Source organism: Falco biarmicus, chromosome 4 (genome assembly GCF_023638135.1).
Source record: "Falco biarmicus isolate bFalBia1 chromosome 4, bFalBia1.pri, whole genome shotgun sequence".
Lineage (NCBI taxonomy): Eukaryota > Metazoa > Chordata > Aves > Falconiformes > Falconidae > Falco > Falco biarmicus.
Window position 1 is genome coordinate 21,245,310 of NC_079291.1, and position 23,472 is coordinate 21,268,781.

Below are 23,472 nucleotides of genomic sequence, written 5' to 3' on the forward strand. Positions count from 1 at the left end.
TTTCCATGCCAGTAATGACCAGCTGCAGCTGAGTCCGTTGGCAAGGAAGGCTTCTGAAGAACCAAACATGCAGTATAGAAAAGCTGCAAGTGGCTCCCAAAGCACCTGTTGGCCACGTACAACATACAGGTACCAGGTTTTGACATTAGGTCTGGATGCCGCCTGACAAGAAAAGAATTTATGAATTGCGTTGTGCTGCTACACCACCCTCCCAGTCAAAGTAGCTAGTCCAAATGTAATTTGAGATTGGGAAAGGAAAGGAAAAAAGTAATATAAAATACATCAGACAGCAGAACAGATATGAGGAGGGGGTTCTCATCATACGGCCTTTTTTCCAGAACACAAATAGTTTCTACTTCCCTTATATTGGATCCACTTTGATACTGGAAAATGCACTGCCTACCTATTGCAAAAGTCTTTTGCAGTGGTTAAGAGGACATACCTTCATTAACTGGTAGAAAATACCTGCATCAACCCAGCTGGCTCAAAATTGACAGGTCTTTTTAGAATACCTTTTTTTTTTGTTTAAAACTGATTTAAGAAAACTAAGCTGTTTCACTTTTTCCTATTTTCACTTACCTGAGTTAGTGAAAAAATTGCAACCACTTGTACAAGTGGTTAACTTCTTAAAAGACAAACACTCCCGCTGTAGTAAGGAAAGAGCTATAAGGAGTATAAAGTTAACTTTCATTATGACCCAGGAGCTCAAAGTGCTACATTATCTGGCCAGAAATTTCTGCCACTTTTTTTACACAGTAGCACATGCAAGTATGTTTTTTCACCCGTTTTAGGTGTGCACCTTTTTAGAGATGCACCTTTCTGGGTCAAGCAGAAAGTCTAACTTGTAAAACACCCAGATCTTTCAAATCTCCAGATGAGCTTTTCAGTGTAGAATATGGTGAAGTATCAAAGTCCCTGGACTCTATGAATGCAAATATGATTAATTTGTACTTCTGTTACTCTGGCCCTAGTTTGGGAACCATAGCTTAGACCAGGGGTCCTCAAACTTTTTAACCAGGGGGCCAGTGCGCGGATGAAGTGGCAGGCAGTCATCTGCGGCTGCTTGGTTTCCCTCCAACCCCTGGCGGGGGGGGGGTGGTGGTGGGGGTGGTGTCTGTAAGTACCGGGGGCCGGACTGAGGACCCTGGGGGGCCGTATCCAGCCCACAGGCCGTAGTTTGAGGACCCCTGGCTTAAACTGTCTTGTATAGCAGGTAATGTCACCTACTGGATCCACAATAGCTATTTCACTAAATGAATACAGTTTCACCATTTAAAGTATTGGGAGTCTTTTTAAATACAGCCACACCAGAGTAGGGATTATGGATATTTGAATGTTTCTGAAATCAAATACGTAGTTTTAATATTAATTTAATATATGAAAAATACGTGTGGCTTGCAGATTTGCTGCAACAGATGTATTTCAAGTCAGTAATCCAGTCACATCTGAGGAGCCCTTACAGCAAGCGGTTGCTTTCCCCCACCATTCAAAACACCCAAACCAACAATGCTAGCTCAACGTTTTTATTACCTTACACAATTACTGACCCTTCCCATATCTTGCTTACACAATTAGGACACTCTTGCTGTGTTTCTCACAGGCTGTAAAATTCTACAACCCACTTTGATAGGGACTAGTATCCCAATTACTGCGTCAAGATACTGACATCAAGATATCTCTGAGAAACAAAAGGCTTGGATACATAAACTGGCTGCCTGCCTGCTGAGGAAAAAAACCCACTTATTTGGAAGGAAAAAACCCAAGCACAAACAGTCTAAAGGGGTTGTTTCCCCAATTTGCCTACTGCAAAATCCAATCTTATTTTTAATTTATAGAACTTCTACTCAATGGGATACATCCATTAGGATCACCAACACTCCTTCTCTCCCCCCCAGTCTACTCTGTAAGAAATATTCTTCTCGGTAAGCCAGACGGATATTGAGAAATGCTTTAAATGATTTTTAATGTACTGCATTTGTATATAAGCATTATATTAAAAAAGAAGTTTAAATACACCCTGTGCATTAGAATTTTATCATTGCAAACCAACATTAGAAAAGACTGCCATCGACTTAAAAACAAAAAAGACATTCTTATAAGTGGAAAATCAATCACCAAACCCACTAAATGTCACAGCTCAACATTCCAGAGAAGCACTGATAATTGTTAGTTATACACTGCACAAATGATATATGTTCTCAGTCAGGAAAGTAGGTGCCAGTTTTTTAGGAAACTGTACATATATTGATTTTACATTTATTTAATGTGGCTGTTGTAAGACACTTTATTCTTCTGATAAACTATGATTGCTTATCAAAAGATTCTATAATTCAAGAGAAACATTCATAACGTGTGTGAAAATGAAAACCACCAGCCCACAGAAATCATGCCCACAAAATCCAATTTTGTGGATTTATAGCAGAAAGGCATTAAACTACTGTCTTGCAGGAACAGCAGAGTAGTCACTGAAGTATAACTGGCACAGCAGTAATGATTAAGGTGACATGTCCTCCTGCCACAGCTGTTAATCAGCTTAATACCAGTTACATTATTGACATTCTTGTAATTACTTTTCCTACGGCACATTTGTGCAAAATATATTTGACTTTAATTTTGAGTATTCAAAGGTGAGCTCAGTTCTCAAAAATGAATGGTCAAAGCGGTGGGGCTAAATGCAGGAATTAACTCCACAGGTATCACAATTATCTCAAGTGTAATACTGAGGACTACCTACTACCTCATTAAACACATCAACAGGTTTGTTGTACCTTGCCATCTTCTGAGCAAACACCCATGTGTTCTCCACTTTCATCCAGGCTGATCTGATTTATCTTGACTGGGCTCTAGAAAAAGAAAAAAAGACTTTTCAAGTTGACTTCAAAGTTATCTCACCAACCACATGCTTTAACACCCCCCACACTTCCTGAGATTTCTGTGTTAATGGTTGTGTACTGTTTAGTTGCATGAACCACAAAACGCCACAGAATAGGTATTTCTCTGACAGTGCCAAAGGACAGCCTTCTTCCCAGCCTTTTGCCTAACCCAGAAATCTGACATTTTTTGCAGTTCTGTGCCTGAGGGCTCTGGAGCTCCCAAGGAAGTGTCAGGCTCCCAGACCTTCAGCATCTACACCTCCGCACCACAACTGTTTGTTAAAAACCACCTCCACTATCAAAATTTAGCATAAAACACACTGACCACACAGGCATCAAGGCAACTAAAAATTCTTCTGGTTTGGTCTGATGGCTATACTGGTAGTTACGTCTTCCTTCAAATCCCTTCTCTTGCTTTCATTTTTGCCTCTAATAGTGTTCTCAGAAGCAAGTATTAGAAGGTATTGAAGTGCAACATAGGTGTACTCATTCTTAGACAAATACTGAGAAAAGCCTGAAGGCTGCCCCAGTTCAACAAATTTTCCTTTCACTATCCAGATACACTTTTGGTTCTAATCTACAGGGTTATATGGCATCTGTTACTGTTTACTTCAGCTTAAACATCTATCCTTACCCTAAGTACCGAGGACTAACTTAGAACATCATTTGGGTAATGTGATGTACAACCTCTCACACAGAAAACCCCATCCAATTTTATTCAAGTACCAAGAACCTTTTTATGTACCATGAGCCTGATTTCACCCTCTGTTACAAATACCTTACCATTTCAAGCATCACTGAAGGATCTTCATCCAAGGAAGTCTCTCTCATACATTTAAGAACTTTTCTTAGTCTCATAAAATTTTGATTGGATTGAACCACAAAGCAGATCGCTTCTGTAGTTCTGAGCATGTTAAGAGAGAAATCCATCGTATGTTTGTGTGAAAGCAAAGTGTCACTGGAACAGGGCTGGAGTTGTGGGGTCACGTTAGATGTTACACAACTGTGTCTAAAATATCACAGGTCTTTATATAAACTATGGCAGTTGGAATTACATAAAAAGTACATAATAAAAATTCATATAAAAACACTGTCCAGATGATTTACCTACACAAGATAAACTGAGGTCCTGTCACAGCCTTCAGAAAGCTATTCCCCATAATCTTTGACACAAAAAAAAAAAAATCCAACTCAGGGAAAAAAAGTAGTCTTCTCTTCCACCTTGAAAAGAATACATGCCCAAATTTCATTTTCTAGAAGCTTCTTTCTAGTCAAGGGTGAACAACCGAACCTTGCACTGCAACAGTTGCCTGATGAGCTGAGGAAAGGATGCTGTCAGCCCTTTTGTCTTCCCATTTCCTTGCATGCAGGAAACACCACTCTTGGTCCCACTTTGTGTCACCACAAAACGCTACCTGGAAATACCACAATTACTGCCTATCACAAAATGGTCTTTCTGCTGTGCGTTGTTTGCCAAAAACTGCACTGCTGAAGAAGTCAGCTGATTTTCCTTGACTTATGTGCTCCAGAAGTATTTTCGTTTGCCACAGAACAGTTATGCTGCCTTGCTGCATTTCACAATCTGAAGCCAGTGCATCAGTGGTACTGCAGGCAGCTGGTGCACATTCCCCAGCTCCACTCCTCCAGGCACATTGGGAGGTGTCAGGTGAGGAACACAGCTCAAGCCCATCAGCCTGCTGGTATGGTCAACATCCTTGTGAAAGCTCTGATTCTCAGATGCTACACACACAGCTGGCTAATTCCAGAACTGGAGGATGTGGAGTAAGGCAATACACGTCAGTTGTCAGTCTTGCTTTCTAGAAGCTTCATAAATACTGCTAGCATGCACTTTTATTCCTGCCTTACCTTAAAAATACCCTTCTAAAGTTCTGTTTTGCTCATCAAAGTGCAAAAGAAGATTTTCTCTCTGACAAGGGGGGTAAAAAAAAAAAAAAAAAAAAAAAATAACTAATGCCAGCATGTCTCCACCATTCCCTCTACAATGAGAAACAACTCTGGCCCTCTTAAAGGACAAGCACAGAAAATTCAACTGAATTCATTATGTAAGTGGCCTGTTCTTTTGTTCTGGGCTACATGTAAGTTGCCATTGCCACAACTTTCTCACAAAGGTTCTTTTATTACTCTGCAACTGGAAGGGCAAAAAGTCCATCTTGAATAGCCCCATCTTGACACGGGATCATACTCTACAGTGTTCACAACTGGCCATGTTCCTCACATGTCTCCAGTACCTACATCTGCCATCAGGGCTGACATGACAGCAATAGCAGCTCTAACAGCACTCCTGTGTGATGGGCCTTCTTGGAGACACTCTACTGCAGCAAAGCCCAAGACAAAAAGGAACAGAACAGGACACACCAGGAGAGTCAACAGCTCAATCCTACAGTCCACACTGTTCCCATTTTGCTGCCAAATGCCTCTGGTAAAGTTCAACAATGAAGAAATGAAGTGTCGGAAGTAGGCAAGGTAGTTGACGTAAGTTATCTTCATATAAAAGTTGAAAGCAAGGGGCAGGATGGTGGAATTATCTGTGATGCTGTGGTTTGAAAGCCACATGGCATAATTTAGAGATTAATCATTGTAGAGGACTGTATGAAAAATTTATTTGTATAAAGGTTGTGATGATTGTTAAAAAAAAAAGGGGGGGGGGGAATTGTAGAGTAATGAAGCTGGGTTAATTATCATTGATAATATACAGCTGTGGGTTGTCTTCAGGGGCAGTGGGTTGGCTGATATAGATAAGGCGCAGCTGTGGCTGGTTGTGTTAAGAGGCTGGGCAGCCACGGAAGAGCAGAGAGAAAAGAGAGCATGTCCTGGGTGAGGAGAGATGAGGAGAAGGCAGCAGAGGGACTGGCATGAAGAGTATGCTGGTATGAGATGGTAAAAGACCTTGTTGCAGCTTGATAGTCTGGAGAGTGCCAAGACAAACTATGTGATTGCACTCAGGTAACCAAACAGTGCCTTGCAAGGCAAACCTCTCCTTATATACATGCAGAACGTTGTCAGTGGGGGGAAAGGTGATTCCACAGTATCTGCATTTTTCCCACATTCAAAATTGTGCACAATACTTCAGAATTGTTTGTGGAGTAGAAATTTGATGATACAGTGTTTCATAACACTGTATATAACTGGCAAGGTGCTAGCTTTCTGCATGGCCAACACCTCTGTTTGTCACTTTAACTTTTCCTTTCTCCAATTATTTTTTTCCTGTTGCCTGCAATATGCATGCATGGCAATCAGAGAAGACAAATTCAACTCACTCACACAAACCTCCAGCCAAGTTCCAACAGGAGGCACTATTCTAGATGATATTCACAAGGCAAAGCAAACTAAATTTTTTTCAGCACTCAAGCTGAATTGGCACTATTGGCTGCTAGCCTGTTCACTGACTTTACCAGTCAGAGCTTTCTATGGGGCTTAGAAACAGTCAAGGCTGAATATTAAATGCATTTTAAAATAAAGTTCCAGCAAGAATAGCTAATGCCAGGATCTTTTTATTCAGAGCTGAGTAACAGTCAAGCCTACCATTTCCAGAACTATGTTTAAGATTTGTATCTAAAGCTATCCAGGAAATCAGCAATAAAAGACCACAGGTAAAATTGGTACATGTTACCAAAACCAAAGTGTTTCTTCTAGAAATCAATTCCAATTCATCTTTTCATATCAATTATTTTTATAAATTTGTCCCAGTCTGCAAAGTTACTTACCATTTCAATTTGTTTTGCATTTATACCCTGCCAATACCCCATGGATAATTTTGATATTTCAGAAAAAGAGTAGCACAGATAATTTCGTGGGTTACCCTTCCTGACCATGCTTTTATTTTCTATTTTTACTAAATGTTACCAACTCAGCCATGGAGTTACAACTGTCTTTCCCTTGTGTTTTTTTTAAACTTTATTCCAGCTAACCCAATGAAGAGTTTAATTTGCCTGGCAAAAGAAAATAGGTTTTGGGTTTTATAGTACAGAGAACAAATGCCCTTCCTGCAACATCCACCTTTACAGGTTGACAAAAGATGAAGAATCACTCAAGGTTAGAGAGAACCCTAGTCACTAACTCATCACAATCTGGTGGACTGATCATTTGATACAGTCAGAACCAGGATATGCTGTGGGGTTTGGACAGTTGACTCTTTTAAAGGTACTTTAAAATGGGTGGGAAAAAAACCTGTCCAGATTTACAGGCATCATATCTAAAAAAACCCTGAAAGTAAGACTACAACAGCTATCTGCTGTCAAAGTATCAATCTAAAAATTAGGAACATATAATCCATATAAATATTATTCCATTAAGATATGATCTAATCTTAAATCCCATGCCATAAACCCACAGGCAGCTGCATACAAAAGGTTGAAGAAATTGCTAATTAATCACTTCATTAGCACTAATTTGGGTAATCTTTTTTTTTAAGCTTATCAGGACCCCCAGCTTTAGGCCAAACAAGTACAAACACATAAGTTCTCTGTAGTCACAATGATACTTCCAGTACCATACAGATAACACACAGTATTTCTAAAGCAACATAATACAAATCTGGCAATACGGAGGATCCTATTAGGAATGGAAATACACTGATATTTAACCTGGGAACAGCTTCACAATTTCATATAGTGTGAAAGTTCTAGCAAAGAAGGAAGAAACGCCTTCAGATGAATTTCCATTAGCTGCAGTTTTCTTTCTGATGGAGACATGTTTGGAATTCTGGACAACATAAGTAAGTTTGACTGTTCAAAATCAATAATGTCAAGCTGACACTATAGAACAAAAAAATGTTACCTTAATGGAAGAAAGAAAAGTTTAGGGAGAGGGAAAAAGAGCTAGCAGGCACCTCACACAAGATCGGAATGGAGGCTTTTGCAAAATCCTAAATTTAAAGGAAAGGAAAATCAAGTATCTACCAACAAATGTGCCTTGTGATAATCAATTACCTAATGTAAAATGCTTGAAATAAATGCACTTAGTATGGATTATGTCAGCTCTTCAATTAGGAGTAAATTCACCGCTGCTCAAAAAGCTTCTTTTAATTGTGTTCCTTGTGGCAACTCCTTCTCCCTTGACACTCATCATCAACCCACCTTACACTATCAGTCCCCCAATGGTGAACCTAAGAAATCAATCTGCTAATGTATAATTTGTAAAGCTCCTCTGACTAACAAATGGATAATTGATTCTTTCACAAATGCTGCATCCCAATGGATATGAAGTGCATGAACAAGAAACATAAGGCTGGATTTCACTCCAATTCTGTGAGAAATGCAGTATTTACAAGTTAGGAATCTAAACGTTTTAATAGTTGCCTGTGACTTCATGCCTTTTAGCCATGGTTAGCAGGCAAGCAACACACACATTAGGAGTGTGAAAAGCAAAGCAGTGTTCAATCATACTTACAGCAAGGCTCATTTTACTTCAAGAGGTTACCATTGCTAATGCAACCCCTTTAGGCAGCGTTTTCATCCATTCTTTACAATGAATTTTCTCAAACTTTTCCTAAATTAACCCAAACATTTTTTTCAATCTATCTACACTCACACATAAACACAAGGAAGAGAAACACTCACAGGTTTTTTATGGTACATTAATATCAATCTGGATCTACATAACCACAATTAACTGCTCTTCATACTAAGGCAAACTATATATACAGAGTTTAAACAGTAATTAAAAAAAACCCTGTCTCCTACAAGTGCCTATTTTTCATTTATTCATATGTTTCTATCTGCATGACATTCACATAAACAAGCATGTAAAACTCCAATGTACAGCAACATGACCTATCAACCCACTACTTAAAATGTTAGCCCACCAGAGTAAGGACTACCATTTTTATGTTTGTATTGTTTCCACCATGGTAGAGGTATCCAAGTGCAAAGTATGATTTGTAAACAGAAACTACCTTAGGTATTGTCATTTCTAAGGTAAGATCCTCTCTATATAAAAGCCTTGCTCTAAGTAGGATGAGGAACTTGCTTTGAATAGAGCCCTAGCTCTTCAGAGTAGACATTCTATATGCATTGACACCAATGAATTATGAGAGACCGGGGGGGGGGGGGGGGGGGGGGGGCGGGGAACTACCACAAACCAACGAACAAAACACAACTAGGCAAGTACTGAATATTCTTTTTTCTCCAAGGGTGCCTTTCCAATCCAAAATGATACCCTCAGCCCATCTAGAAGAAAGCCCGATTTACCTAACTTGTCAAAAAAGAAGTTCTACTTTTCGGTGCCTTTTCATTTTGGGAAGCGATAGGATCTGACAGGAAATAAAACAGATAGTGAGAGAATCTTCAACTACTAAAAATAAAAGTGTGCAACAACTAATATTACAAGTTGTACTACGGAGCTACTTTAAAAGAAGAAATTGAACCCATGCACTTTTCTTGCCCCAGATCCTGCAGTGCTGCCCTGACTTAACACATATTTTGCATATTTGTAGTTTTATTGATACAATAGACAGAAAAGCAATTAAGAAGAGGAAATTCTGATGCTGTATCATGGTTTACCTATAACAAGGTAAAAAGTACACACATACATATTTACACACAACTGAGAAACCTAACATAGAAACACAAAGGTTTAAATTGAAAAGGCAGTTTTAAAAGTTACAGAATAAGCTGTTCGCCTCTGCCTGCAACACAATAATACACCCCAGATTTACACCACCTACATTTTCATTTGATGAAAATTTACTAATATCCACACCAAAGAGGTTTTGTTCAACAATACTGTCAGCCAGATTCTGATAAGTAAGTGAGGATTCCTGCTCCAGTGCTTTTCCTATAACACTCTTGAATCTGTCATTCTCCAAATGAAAAATGGGAGATTATATTGGTTAGAGGAAAAGGGAGGGGAGTAAAGCTGAAGAGAATGACAAGGTCTGGGACATAGAACAATAACAACATTAACTTTTATTTTGTCTGCAGGAAAGCAGACTTTGCCTACAAAAAAGAAAGGTCTCAAAAGCTTGTCTAAAACTAAGGCAACCCAAGGACAAGGCATCTCTTATATATATAGGCTGAGAAAGTGAGAAAGACCAAAAAGCCTACAGTGATTTCAATATTTTCCACATCAGTGAATTCCTTAATCTTGCTTGTCAACTACAGGGACTAAGAAAAAAAAGAAAAAAAAAATCAAAGGAAAAAAAAACTAACAAGGGATCTCCCTAAATCTGTAGTAGTTGCTAGATAATTGGAATACTTGTCTAGGAATGATGGAACTATTACTGAAAAAAAATCCATATTGAAAGCCTACACTGCTTCCTAGCAGAGTTTAACCATTACCTAATTCCTGATGGATCCAAAGTAAAATCTCTTTTCTATTAAAACACTGGTGTGTAAGGAGATATCCTCCTGGGAGCTCAGTGTCCAAGTACACAAACTACTCCTGTTTCTTCCTCTTCCCAGGTCCCCTTCACCATCCACTGTGTAACTGTACGGCTCCCGAAATGGTACGTCCTAAGCCTGCTTCTACTTCTTTGTTGCTGTGTGTGTATCAAAGCCATCTGAGAATATGAAGCAATATTCCCCATCACACAGCCATGTGGAGAGATGAAGTAGGTGGAGGAGGGCTGAGGGAGGGCTGCAGGCAATGACTACATACACCTTCCTCAGAAGGCCCAACACAGCATGGGAGAAGACTATCCAAGGCAATCTGGAGGTTCACCTCGCTGATTTCTCTAACCACTTTCTTTTCAGAACAGTTCCGCAAGCACAATGAACTCTGAGAATTCGTCATTGAGTATTGATGATACAGGCTACTGAATTATGAATTGGACTCTGCAGAACAATTTAAAAAACAAATCTAAACCTCTGAGGATGAAACTTACTGGGGTGCTTTTGCAGCTTGTTTCTAACAGAATACCGTCATTAATGTATTTAACAGGATTTTGTAGAATTCCACCTCCTGAAGCAGAAAGTCAGATTTTTTTCTCCATTTCTTGATAAGCCACATCTCAGGGATGTGACTGATGAGAAAGGCCAACCAGGTCATACACTGCAAGTTCTTGCCTGGACAGGTTTTCTTTTCAGATTATTTTATTGGTGCTTTGACCAAACAGATTTTAACGAAGCAAAGAAGCTCTTGACTGTTCTTCTCAGGGGTCATATACTGTTGTGTCAACATAATTTCCAGGAAGGTTTTCACAACAGCCATGATGCTCATACCCCTCCCTGACCTAACACGGGTCAGAGGACATCACCACATGGAGCTTAGCAACCCTGCTTCTCCATACATTCCATTACTTAGCCATTAGTTTTTCTACAGCTACAGAGTCTTCATCCTTCTATCAGCTCCTGCAATGAAAACCTTCACCAAGTACTTTTTCCAGTTACTTTAGCCTGTCAACCGTTCCATGACAAATAGTAAACCCAACCCAGTATCTTGTCAATGATTTCAGCTGCTACCTCACTGATGGAATCAGACAGAAGCAGAAATATTATAAGGGAATGAATTCCCTTTCCTGGCTGAAAACAACAAAACTAGTCATATTCCTGGCACAGTTCAGTATTACACAGGGTGATCAATGCTGAAGTTCAGCCAATAACTAGAGCTAAAGTGCCATTTTCCGTGTAAACATTCAGTTATTAACACTGGTATAGATTGGCTTAAGTCAGAGCTATATGTAATAATAAATACACTTCTTCTCACTGAAAGCACTGTATTTTCTTTGGACACCAATGCTGGAACTTAGTTTATTTGCAATTATCTCTGTCTCTCAAACCCACCAGAGATACTCAATGGTCAATGTTGGGTGTCTGATTCTTGACAGGATCCTAAAAATGTGTGCAAATCTGGAAGATGGGGGGACAGGGAGAATACTCATACAAGTAGAAACTAAGGATCATAAAGTGCACTGTAACTTACTGTAAGCAGCATAACTGTATGCCATACTCTCAATGTGATAGTAAGATAGGGAAAACTAAATGTGAAGATGAATTTATCTGTGCAACTTCCTCAATGCATTCACACGCAAAGAGGCTCTGTTTCAATACTAGGGAAGTTTAGACATAATTGCTTATAATAAACTTTAAATAAAGTAGATCAAAAAAGAAAACAGATTAATTCATTCCTCCATATTTACACTGCTCATATTTCACAGCTCCTATCTTCAAAACCACCAAGACCTGGAGCAACTACAGACTTCAACAAGCAGCCACTTTAGGGTTACAGTGGTAAACCTTCCAACACCAAAATACTGACTTCTGAAATTTATTTCTTTGTGTCACAGGGCACTGAGTGGAACTAGCTTCCTCAGCAGCACCACAGTGGAGATGGCCAGCTTAAAAGTAGCTACTTTTGTCAACAGCCACTCTGAGGGTATTAGCACCCAAGACTGATCAAATCTGGACTGCCCATGTTTAGCATTCCATCAGGACTGCAATAAACAACAGCTGTACACAGTCATGTCTTTTAAAACAAGCAAGACATCCTTCAGAAAGGAATCTTTATTAGATTTACAAAGTTCATTATCAATAATATCTTATCTCCATGGGGAAACACACTTAGTTTTGCCTTCATGTTTTGTTCATCATATTATGGTCCCTGTTATGTCATTCTGTGTTTTTAATAGTGCTGCATTTTTATTGTTAACAGAAACAAAGGGCTGTAGCTCTACCATTAACGTCAACTTGTATAAAAAACATTGTCCTCCAAAACTCAGTTGCTTTGGACTTTCTAACTAGGAAAACATTTTCTAATGCAAATAATATTTTATTAATGCCAGAATTCTGAATAATTCTGACAGGTAAACTGCTATTATTTTGTACATGTGCACATAAGTGCCTACCTTCTGTACAAAGGAAAATGCCATGCAGATAGAACATCCCATTTGAAAGGAAAACAGCTCTAGGAATCAGCAGTATACCAGCTTCTTAGGAATCAAACCTTTCAAAATCCTCCCTATGCTTTTAAAGGTTGTTAGGGTTTAGAAAACACACAACTGTGCTATCAGTCTTTTATGAAAAGACTTCATCAGTGCTACCTGAAACTAGCTGTTTCATTGCTGCTAATAAAAGCTCTAGAGCAACTTGGCCCAGTGGTCCAGCCATATATCAGTAAAAAGCATCGTGGTGAGTCTGAGACAGATGTGGCACAATATGCTCCTGAGATGACTGGAAAAAGGAAGTGGTGAATCACTGAACATGTGTCAGTCAACAATAGCTGGTCAAACCAAAAAGCTCCCAGCAAGGCACGCATACCCCTGATAGTGAGAATCTGTGGTTCTTCAAATACCAAGCAGTAGAAGACAGAACAACCTATCAGTATCTAGTCTGTCTTCTTAGGGACTAAGCGTCTGGAAGGCACAGAGAAGTATGTTCCTTATTTAACAGTTGCTTGAAATTTGTCAAAAGTCTTTTGAGGCTTTCCTTTAAGAGTCAATTACACTTTATAAGAGTAATCTTTTGCTTAAATCAGAAATGAAAAAAATATTAATTGTGCATGGTTGTTTAATATATCTTTGAAATTAGAAACTACGTTTCTGTGGTTTTCTTCAAAGCAAATATTTGTTGCCTAATATTGCTGTCAAATTATGGTGCATAGGGCAATTTTTTTGATAAAAGATTAGTTGCAAACACAAATTACATTTGTACATATGGTGTACAATGTTGGAATACAATGGTGGAATATTTGGATTAAAAAAAATAAAAAAATAACCTTTTTATGATTTTGATGTTTCTGCATAATGTCACAAATAATTACATTCAAAAAAGTTTGAAAATACCACATGTAAATTCACTTAACAGAATTACAGTAAGGTCCTCTACTTAATCTTTCACAAAAGTAGACTCAGCGTCTACAAGTCCTACAACGTCTGGTGAAAAAAAATAAGACACACTAGAAACTTTGCCCTTTCATTGACCAGCAATGCTGTATTAAATACTATAGGAGTAATATCCTTCATGTTTAGCATTCTTCCATAATTAAATGTTTTTCCCACTAGAATTTTCCAGATTTTAATTTTTTTTGAGAAAACATGCAGAATATGACAGGACACTACCCAGTCAAGAGAAACTGAACTATTTGCTACATCTACATGACTGTGATAAAACAGTATTTAGTCACAGCCCTTCACCTCATATTAAGAGGTAAAATTAACAAACTTTTACTGAAATCAGTGACATTAAAAGAGGGCTGCTGAAGTACCTTAAATGTAATACCTTTAAATTCTTGCCATGAAACGCAACTGACATACAACAGGATACACACTCCATAGAAAAGCAATTGACACTAGAGAACTAAAAGGAAACTTCTTCCTTTTCCTGGTTTCAGCTGGCATAGAGTTAATTTTCTTCTTAGTAGCTGGTACAGTGCTGTGTTTTGGATTTAGTATGACAATCATGTTGATAGCAACAATTAAAACATCAGAATGTTAAGTGGTGCTTGCTCTAAGTCAAGGACTCACTGGCAGTTTCCCATGGTCTGCCAGTGAGTGGGTGCACAAGAAGCTGGGAGGGAGCACAGCCAGGACAGCTGACCCAACTAGCCAAAGGTATATTCCATACCACAGAACATCACGCTTAGTATATAAACAGGGGGGAGTTGGCCAGGGGCTGCCAGTCACTGCTCAGGGACTGGCTGCACATCAGTCAGCAGGCAGTGATCAACTGTATTGTCCATCACTTGGTTTTCTTGGGTTTTATTCCTCTCTCTCTTTTTTCTTTTAATTATTATTATATTTTACTTTATTGCAACTATCAAACTGTTGCTATCTCAACCCACAAGTTTTATCTTTTTTCTGATCCTCATCCTCATCCTACCAGGGGTTGGGAGGAAGCGAGTAAGCAGGTGCGTGGTACTTAGCTGCCTGCTGGCGTTAAACCACAACAGCCCTATGCTTCTATGTCACCCCCCACCACCACCACCAGAGGAAAACCAATATGCACTTGCAGAGTAACAAAGCTGTAAGGAAGATCATTTAGCCTAAGAATGGGGCTGATAGCCTTCTCAAAAGAAGGTATGCAGGCAACATACCAGCTAGGGAAAAGTTCCAAAGAGAAGGCAGAAACAATCGCAGGCCCAAAACCAGCTGATAAAGTACACAGGCTTTATACTTTCAGCGGAATAACTTTAATCTACAGCATACATGCTACTGTTTGTGACTGCACAAGCACGCATGTGACATGCATGAGCTAACTGCATTCAAGAAATAAATGGCTGGACCGTACAAGACCTTCTGTAGCTGAAACCATACTTCCAACTAAACATTTTACAGTATTCTGCACTAAGCTACAGAGTTATTGAAGCTACAAGCCTGAAAGAATAATTGAATGAAATGGTCATACTTTCCTCAGTTTTGAGCTTATAAAAATTAATTATACACAATACAACCCTTTAAAACTCACATATTTTATCCATACTCTGAGCAACATTTCTAGTAATAAAAAATGCCTTCCACATCCATCTAATCTTTTTGTTTCCATAACAATTTAAGCAACACTACCTTCAGAGGAAATTTAAATACAGTGGATACAAAGATGATGTGCAAAACATCTGTGAGAGTGTTTTTTTGTTTTCAGTCATGTCAGAAAAGAAACTTTTCTAGACCTATGGATTAAAGGCCCTGACACTGTAATTTTTGCTGGTATAGGCAAGCTACCTCACTTTTTTTCATCCTGTGACAAGAGACACCCAGGTGCACCAGGATTCCTGCCAAGGAAGGATCCTAATCTTCCACAGCTCCACAGTTCCAGTTACAAACACTCCAGGTCACAAACAACCTAACAAGCACAGCACCAGAACAAACATCATAAGACATACTTTCCAAGCCTTTATAACATCCAAAAAGCCAGACTCAAAAGGCCAAGTTACTCCCACAACTACTGTAAAAACCTCTGGATTTCCAAATCATCTGCAGTTAAAATGAAAAGAGAGAAGCAAAAGAAGGGCTATTAAATGGGGGGTAGACCTCCAAGTCTTAAGAGCAAAATCCTGATGGATATAATTTTTTTCCTATTTTTTCCATTGGGCAGAGCCAGGGGTTAACATAAAGAATTTAAGCAGTAGGACCACACCACCCATTTGGGCGGAAGGCCCCATAGAGAGGAAGGAAACCTGTCCCCTGCACAGACATGCGCTGCTATCTAAACCTTAATGTTTACTATGGGTTTTGGAACCTACATTTATAGCAGCCTGCTTGGTTCTGTACAAAACACAGGATTTCAGCTTCAAATTTAACAGGTGCAGTGACACCCTGCAAATACTAACACACAGCTACCAAGATCTTTACTCTAAATTCTGTTGCTTCACTTCATTTCCCGACCAAGTCTTCTTTCATAGTCTGACAGTGACAACTAAAATGATGTAGTTAAAGTAATAAACAGGGAATTTTAAGTAGCCTGTCAAAATAAGTGACATTTATATCATCTTAGTCTTAAACTCTCATGTAAAGTTCCATTCAAAGTAACTTCTTCATCATACAATCAAATGCTAAAAGTTACCTTTCCCATTGAAAGATGCTGCATTATCTCTCACAGCAGTTAGTGGGTTATGCATTGATTTCAGAAACAGCATTTAGTGCTTAACAACAGCTGTTTCTTCATTAGAAATGTGCTTTTCTTGTTGGCAATTAAATTCTTTCAAAAGCATGTCAAGTCAACAGAGACTTCTGACATTTCATTTGCAAGCTGCTGACTTACTAGCAAAACCAACAGGCCACTGACTGACCTTCAAGCATGCAACACACTTGCTCTAGAGGCTGGCGTGTGCTATAACTTTAATACACCCAAGGGCAACAATACCATCACAGAAGGAACTCCCCTTTAATTTCTCAAGGCAGCAGAGATGACCTAGTGAATTTGGATTTCTGGCATGCCAATTCAAAAGACATAAGAAATATTTAGTGCTAGACAATGAGAGACAATTAGAAAAAAAATGGTGAGGCCAGGAAAGAAATACATGGTAAAAAGAACTGCTGCAAGAAGGGGTCTCCACTTAAAATTTCATTCTTTCTGAACTTCTAGCAGTCTTGAATAGCTCACAAATGTTGCATGCTAAAAGGACTTCTATTTCTTTGCACTAACAGAAGCTTTAAAACACTATTTACATTGTTGTCTAGGCTCATGCATCACCTCTGAAACACCTCCAATGCATTAAACATTTAAATTACCCCTACTTGTAAAATAGGCAACGTTTCCCCTTCCCACAGAGTATCACTGGCAGCAGCCAAGACTTCTTACCATTTGTGCTTTAAGCTTGATGTTTATCAGAAGACCAGAATGGGGGCAGGTTTTCTTGCCCTTTGAAAGGTTTTTGATTTGTTACTTAACTTAACATGTTTGTACAGCTTTCTTCATATCTACAAGTCCTTAATCCACAAGATGTCAGTTGAGGCAATAATTATATTAATAAATTGTAGACAGTCTAAGAAGAAAAGAAAGATGGAGAGGCATTTGGAATTAACACGCTGTGAATCAGTCCTGCATCATCCTTTGTCAGTGGCATTAGCAGGCTTTTTTTTCCCCTTCTTGTTGCCTTTTAGTAATAATTTTCAGTGCATTTGACACATTTCATCTCACTCAAAGCACTGAACCCTAATACAAGAGAACACCAGTTTGTCAAACATACGTTATTTGAGGATGCATATCAGTTAATCTTAGATGGCTGACATTGTCAAAGACAGCCACACTGGCAAGATCTAAAAACACACTAGGCAAGGAGGAAAAAGGAATCATGCGAGAGCACAAGCATGTCTGTTGAGATACCAGCACCACCCAAGGCCAAAGCCCCTAAATTGCTGTGCCTCAATTCTCCCCAAACCAGAAGTCTCCCACACCAGTCTCAAAGCACACCATTTCCACTGCTATTGACAAGAGGAGCTGCAAACCTAAAAAGACTAGTTGTCCACCTGGCATAAGATATTTTAAGAGCAGGACAAGAGCAAGACTCTCTTCTGAAAAGCCTTTCTAGTCATCTACATCAGTTTCAAAGAAGCCTCTGTGAATATTTATGAGTCAAAGTAGAGTACACGATTAAGTCTTTGCAGCAGTACAGCCAGTATTTGCAATTCAGGATATCCACATTATTCTTCTGCTATGGACATTACAGAGTGAGGTCCTAAAAGGTTTTTTTTAAACAACAACCAACCAAACAAACATCTTACAATAGGAAAACCTTTAAGGGTGCCAGACTTTACATTTCTTACAGCCTTTTAAATTATTAACATTATTTAAAATTAAACAATTTTAAATGCTAAAAGCATTCAGTCTTCAACAGGAGGGCCATCGCCCAAAAATTAGCCATTTTCAAGACTACGTAACATACCTGTGAGTTTTCTCCCTCAAAGTTCACAGGAGCTGGAGACATGAAAGTAATCATGCTGCAAATCCTCTGAGATCAATCTCTATTTCTGCTTTACAATTTGGCTCAAATCCACATGTAAACCAATATGGAAAACAAATTATTTATTGTAAAACCAAAATTCTTCTTTTCTTCAATTTCCAAGCCCATTTATATTATTGAACATGATTATCTGAGATTAGGAAATAAAAATGGAAATCAAGAGGACTACAGTAGCAGTAGATGCTCTAACGCAGCTCCCCCAGGAGGACAGACAGTAAACAGGTGCTGGTAGGAAAAAACAGAAGGAAGACCTCTGCAAACATTTTGATAGCTCTATCAAACATTTTGATAAGACTACTCTGCAGTCCAAGATCCTGAAAAGTTCAGGTTAGAAGGAAAATATTGTGACATACAGCTGCCAGTTCAGAATTAACTGTCCACAGATTCAACAGTTGACAACATTCATTCAGAAAACTTCGCTGTTTAAGCAGCCAAGGATGTCACAGACCTGCTGTCTTTCTCACATAGGCAGCCCATTCTGTTCTACAACACTTAGCGGTTCCTTGCAAAACTTTCCCTTAAAAGACGAGCAGTCCTAGATCAAAATAATTTTTCTCCAAACTATCAAAAGAAAAAAAGAAGCACCCTTTCCACCTGATCCATGACATAATTTATCTGTTGCACTGGAACACGTACGTTATAAAAACAGAAACATTAAGACTAGAATCCAAGAAATATTTATTTTTCCTATTCTCAATCTCAAAAAGCTGTTTGTACTCAAACAATATTTCAAAAAGAAATCATTGCCATCTCTATTAAAATGACACAGCACAAAAATCTTCATCCTGAAGCAGGCTAAGTTTGCAAAAGGAATAACCAAGTATGCACTGTAGAGTGGAAAGTGGTTTAAATAGCCCAACCTTAATGGCATCATAAGAAACTGCCCTCACAGCAGGCACTGGTAGGACTTTTAATTAAGGAAAATAAAAAAATAGAATAGCAGATTTGGGTGGGTTGATATAAAGAGGATTCAGGGATTCTGCTTTATAGCCTTTAGTAGACAACAGGTCCCCTTGTTCCTTCCTCTACACCTAAGCAGTGCCTTAACTCTTTATAGAAAGAGGAGAATTTCACCTTTTGAAACCAGTGTGGGAGAACAGGGTGTTGGTGATGCACTTAGGAAAAAAAAATAAAATAGGCTGTTCTACAAATGGACTCTTCCAAGCATCTGACACAGAGTGGAACGAATACGAGTCTAAGACATTTAATGCCTGACTCAATAGAAAATCTCCTATTCAGTTAAATGAGTCTTTGAGTCAATCTTTTACTGCAGAGATGGAAGAGAATAATTCAGGTACACTTTAATCTGGCCTGCCCCAAATAGATTACCTTGGAGAGAAAGAAACTTTAGCAAGGAGCATACATGTAAAGTAATCAGAATTCTAAGGGAGACACCAAAAGCTTTTCCTCTTTTGAAATGCAGTCAGCATCTCCTGTGCAGGGCTGATGAACATACAAAGTTAAAAGAAACAGAAGAACATAACTAACTTGACTTCCATTAACACCTAGTAAGATCATTGTCAATCTGACCAATGCTACATATAAAATCTCCTCCAAAGGCTGTGCCTAGAATTCTAGGTTTTGGCTGTGCCTTCTGCCTACCTCACCCCTTGCACAATCGCATAATTAGATTTTTCAAAAAACAAACAAAACCTTTCACCCCTCCCATGCAGCTAGCTGTGTCAGCTTCAGAACATATGTTCTCTTTGCAAACATGCAAACATCTTGTGATGGATACTCTGACAAGTGCTGACGCTCCTATCAAAAACCAGTGCTTGGCTACTAGATTTTGTGACAACGCCAAGAGAAAAAAATATTGTTAATTCTCTTCCTTCCACCTCCTGTGGAAGACAGGGAACTTGAAAATTAGGTATTAAATAACACACACACACAAAAATATCAACAAATATCCACAATTAAAAGGAACATCTAATACTCTAGAACAGAGCTTTATATTTAGCGTTTCATTCATCCTCTAATATCAGGAACCACAATAAGGAAAAAGTCTGCTGCTTCTCCTTCAATCAATACAATCCCTTAAGAGTCCAAGCTTCAAAACATTCACATAAAATATTAGCGTTATATATTTGCAGTAGATAAACTGAACCAGCAAGGCAATCAATCAATTTTCAATTACTTGTGGCAACTAGATAAAATGATAGTGCACACACTAACAACTGACAATAGTCACCTAATGAGCAGGCTCATGCCTCATGGAAGTCACAAGCCTCTGGGTTACATAATTAATTATAGCCATCTACAATCATAAATATGTATTTCCTCTTCTGTCTTCACAAAGAAAGTTTATTATATGTAAACTAAGATGTGTTCCTCACAAAACCATTCAGTGTAACTTCTTTTTGCAAGGACCATACACTACCCTTTATGTTATGGGGAGGGAGTTCATGAAATGCATTAGTGAAATTTCAGGTGTAACAAAAGCATTAAGTGATTTACTACTTAGTACCTGGCAGCATATTTACATCCCAATAGATATGTTCTGAATAACGCCATACTTACAACATCAAACTTCTGTGTGATGTTCCCCTGGACATCAAGTAAATAAACTTTGCCATAATGTGTTCCCAGTGCCAAAAACTGTAAAAGAAAAGAGACTGAGACTGATTACATAAATACAAAGACACTGCACACAAAGCTACAGCAATACTAAATGAACTCCAGGATGTTTAGCAGATTAATGATTAGCAGCACCAGGGAAAAAAAAAAACAACCTACCACCTTCTTCAGACAAAGGTTCTTTTAACTGCACCTGAAGAACAGAGCAGGGCTTTAAGCCCGTATTACTGTGATAGTGCAAGTTACCTGTCAGAATGAGTCATGAGGACCCTCATCCACTGACAACTAATGGTGTGTCTGCAGTCCGTACACACTGCTTGATGGACTGTGGCAGCAAATTAAAAATGCAGTGTGAATGCAATGACCAGTACAGACCTAAAATAACTCCTAGATCCCTTCTGCAGCTTTGTTTCAATCATAATGGTTTCCTTTGGGCTTTATTTTTAATTCTCCTTCATCATTAACATAAAACCAAAATATTCAAACACAGGAAAAGGCCACCGGTAAGTCACTCGCTGGTACAATACTGCTCAATTATGGAAGGTCTCTGACAGTGCATGTAAGAACACAGATAACCACTGGAGTTGCTTTCCTTCACATATTAACTCCTACATTGAACACTTTCAAGACAAACACACTTTTCCTTGGAAATCTCAGAAGTTTCATTCCAAAAAATAATAGCAAGATAAAGAAAACACCACACAAATGCATTGCTATCACAAACTTCTTTTGATCAAACAAGAAGGGAATTCATTCAGCGAGATCTGCTGTTAATTGAACCATGTGAACTACACCTAAACAGAAAAGGAAGAACTTCAGTACTACTTGATTTATGACAGAGGTTTCTTTTATTCCCCCCTCCTTTCAGCATTACTCAAATAGTCTAGGCTCCTCAATTCTCTGTATTTCACTGCATGTGAGCATGCTTCATTGCAACCTATAATGAAATGCTCAAATTTACAGGCACTGCTAAGCGTGTCAGTCAGGCAGCACAATCTTTAAAAAATAACCTTACAGAAAGTCAAGGTTTAAAAGGATTTATCAAAATGGAATTGCTTAAAATGAAATTTCAGTTCAGGCACTTAAAATATGAAGCTACATTAAAAGGAGTCAAGAAAGGGAAAGAAGGGGTTCATTAGAAATTCATCCCCTGCAATGCCTTTCACTCCTGCAAGGTTGCCTTTTTTCAGGAAGAAAAAAGTCCCCCGGGTAAAAAAATCAATACTGGTTAATAAAACATCAGGTGTGCAGACATAACTAGGTATGACTATTCCACTGCACAGGCCTGCTTGAATGCACCAGGTGCCATGACGATTAGTCATCCAGTGCAGACAGCAAGCGTGGTGAAAATATGATGCTTTAGCAGTGAAAAGAAAAAAAATAATTCTGGGGGGAAATTAGTCTGAATAGAAAAGCCAGATTTTCAGGATTCACAGCAAAGTTAAACTGGTTTAATCACAGGCATATTTAACATCGTACTGTATGATTTTGCTAATGATGACTCCTTAGCAGGTTTTTCCTGCTCTTGCAGGGGAAGAAAAAAACCCCAAAAAACACCAAAACACAGAACAAAACAGAAACCACCCCCACAAAACCTATAACCCTGCTTCATTTTTAAGCTTACTGTTCTAAGAGACCTATTCCTAAAAGACTTCAGTACCTGGCTTCTAACAATATTGATCCTTCTCATAAATAGTCTATCTAGTTTGCTGGAAAACTAAAAGCACTGGGATACTTAAACAGCTTTCCTGTATTGTCACTCTTTGTGACACTATAGTTAAAGCTGGATCTGTGCAGATCCTTACAGAAAAATCCTGGTCAATGCAGCTTTCAAAATTTACCTGAGGCTCAGGAAAAAAAGGTAACAAAAACAACCACAGACCAGGAGGAAATGCTTCCCAATTTTCCAAATATCTGTGTAATTCTAAGTTGTCAAAAACATTTTAAAAAGACTTATTGTTTTCATTCGCACAGTTAAAATACAAGCTTCATCTGAAGAGCCTCTTGAGCCATAGCAACAGTCCTTTGAGTAAAAGAAACACAGCACAAGTCAATCTAAAAATATAGCCAAATAATAGAGATAGATCCCTCAACAATAACTGCTAAGGAGCTATTACTGGCTGCGAAAAATTATACATTCAGGAAATAGCTATTATGTTTTAAATACAAACAGTTACTTGATAAATCATTAACTCATACTTTCACACTCTTCAACACTCCTCAGTATTTTAAAATGTTCTTCAGTATTTATAAAAGAGAAGAAAACTCCGGGAAAAATAAAAGCAATTGTTTAAATCACTGAAGAAATATATGATGTTTCTTCCTGGTAAGAACAAAGGAATGAATCTTTGTAAAATTCCTTTACTTTGCATTGCCCATCACTTTCTCCGTTTCATTTTCTTGTATGCCTCAAACCTTACTGGTATTAGAGCACACGCATTCACTCTCCTTGTTTTTAACATACTGAATCAGGAAAGGGGAACAGAGAAGTGTTAGTACGACATTCCCCCCAGAAATAAACAAACAAACAAACGAAGAGGAAGACTGTAATTACTTTCTTCTACACTGTTTTACCAAACTCTGATGTCTTCCACAGCTGAATATATGCTAAGCTGGACCCTGGCATGATCAAGCCTATCTTCAGTGATTCAGGCTAAAATAAGCAGTA

General features: G+C 38.5%; 1 protein-coding gene across 3 annotated transcripts in view; it reads right to left on the minus strand.

The window, feature by feature from the left end:
• The window catches only part of VPS41 (VPS41 subunit of HOPS complex), a 107,365-nt gene that overhangs the window by 62,846 nt on the left and 21,047 nt on the right, over nt 1-23,472 (minus strand). For all 3 annotated transcript variants that reach the window (XM_056334966.1, XM_056334965.1, XM_056334967.1), the window contains exons 4-5: nt 20,748-20,825; nt 2,769-2,843 (exon numbers count right to left, since the gene is read on the minus strand). In XM_056334966.1, the coding sequence (XP_056190941.1) occupies nt 2,769-2,843; nt 20,748-20,825 (153 nt within the window). The remainder of the gene's footprint in view (nt 1-2,768; nt 2,844-20,747; nt 20,826-23,472) is intronic.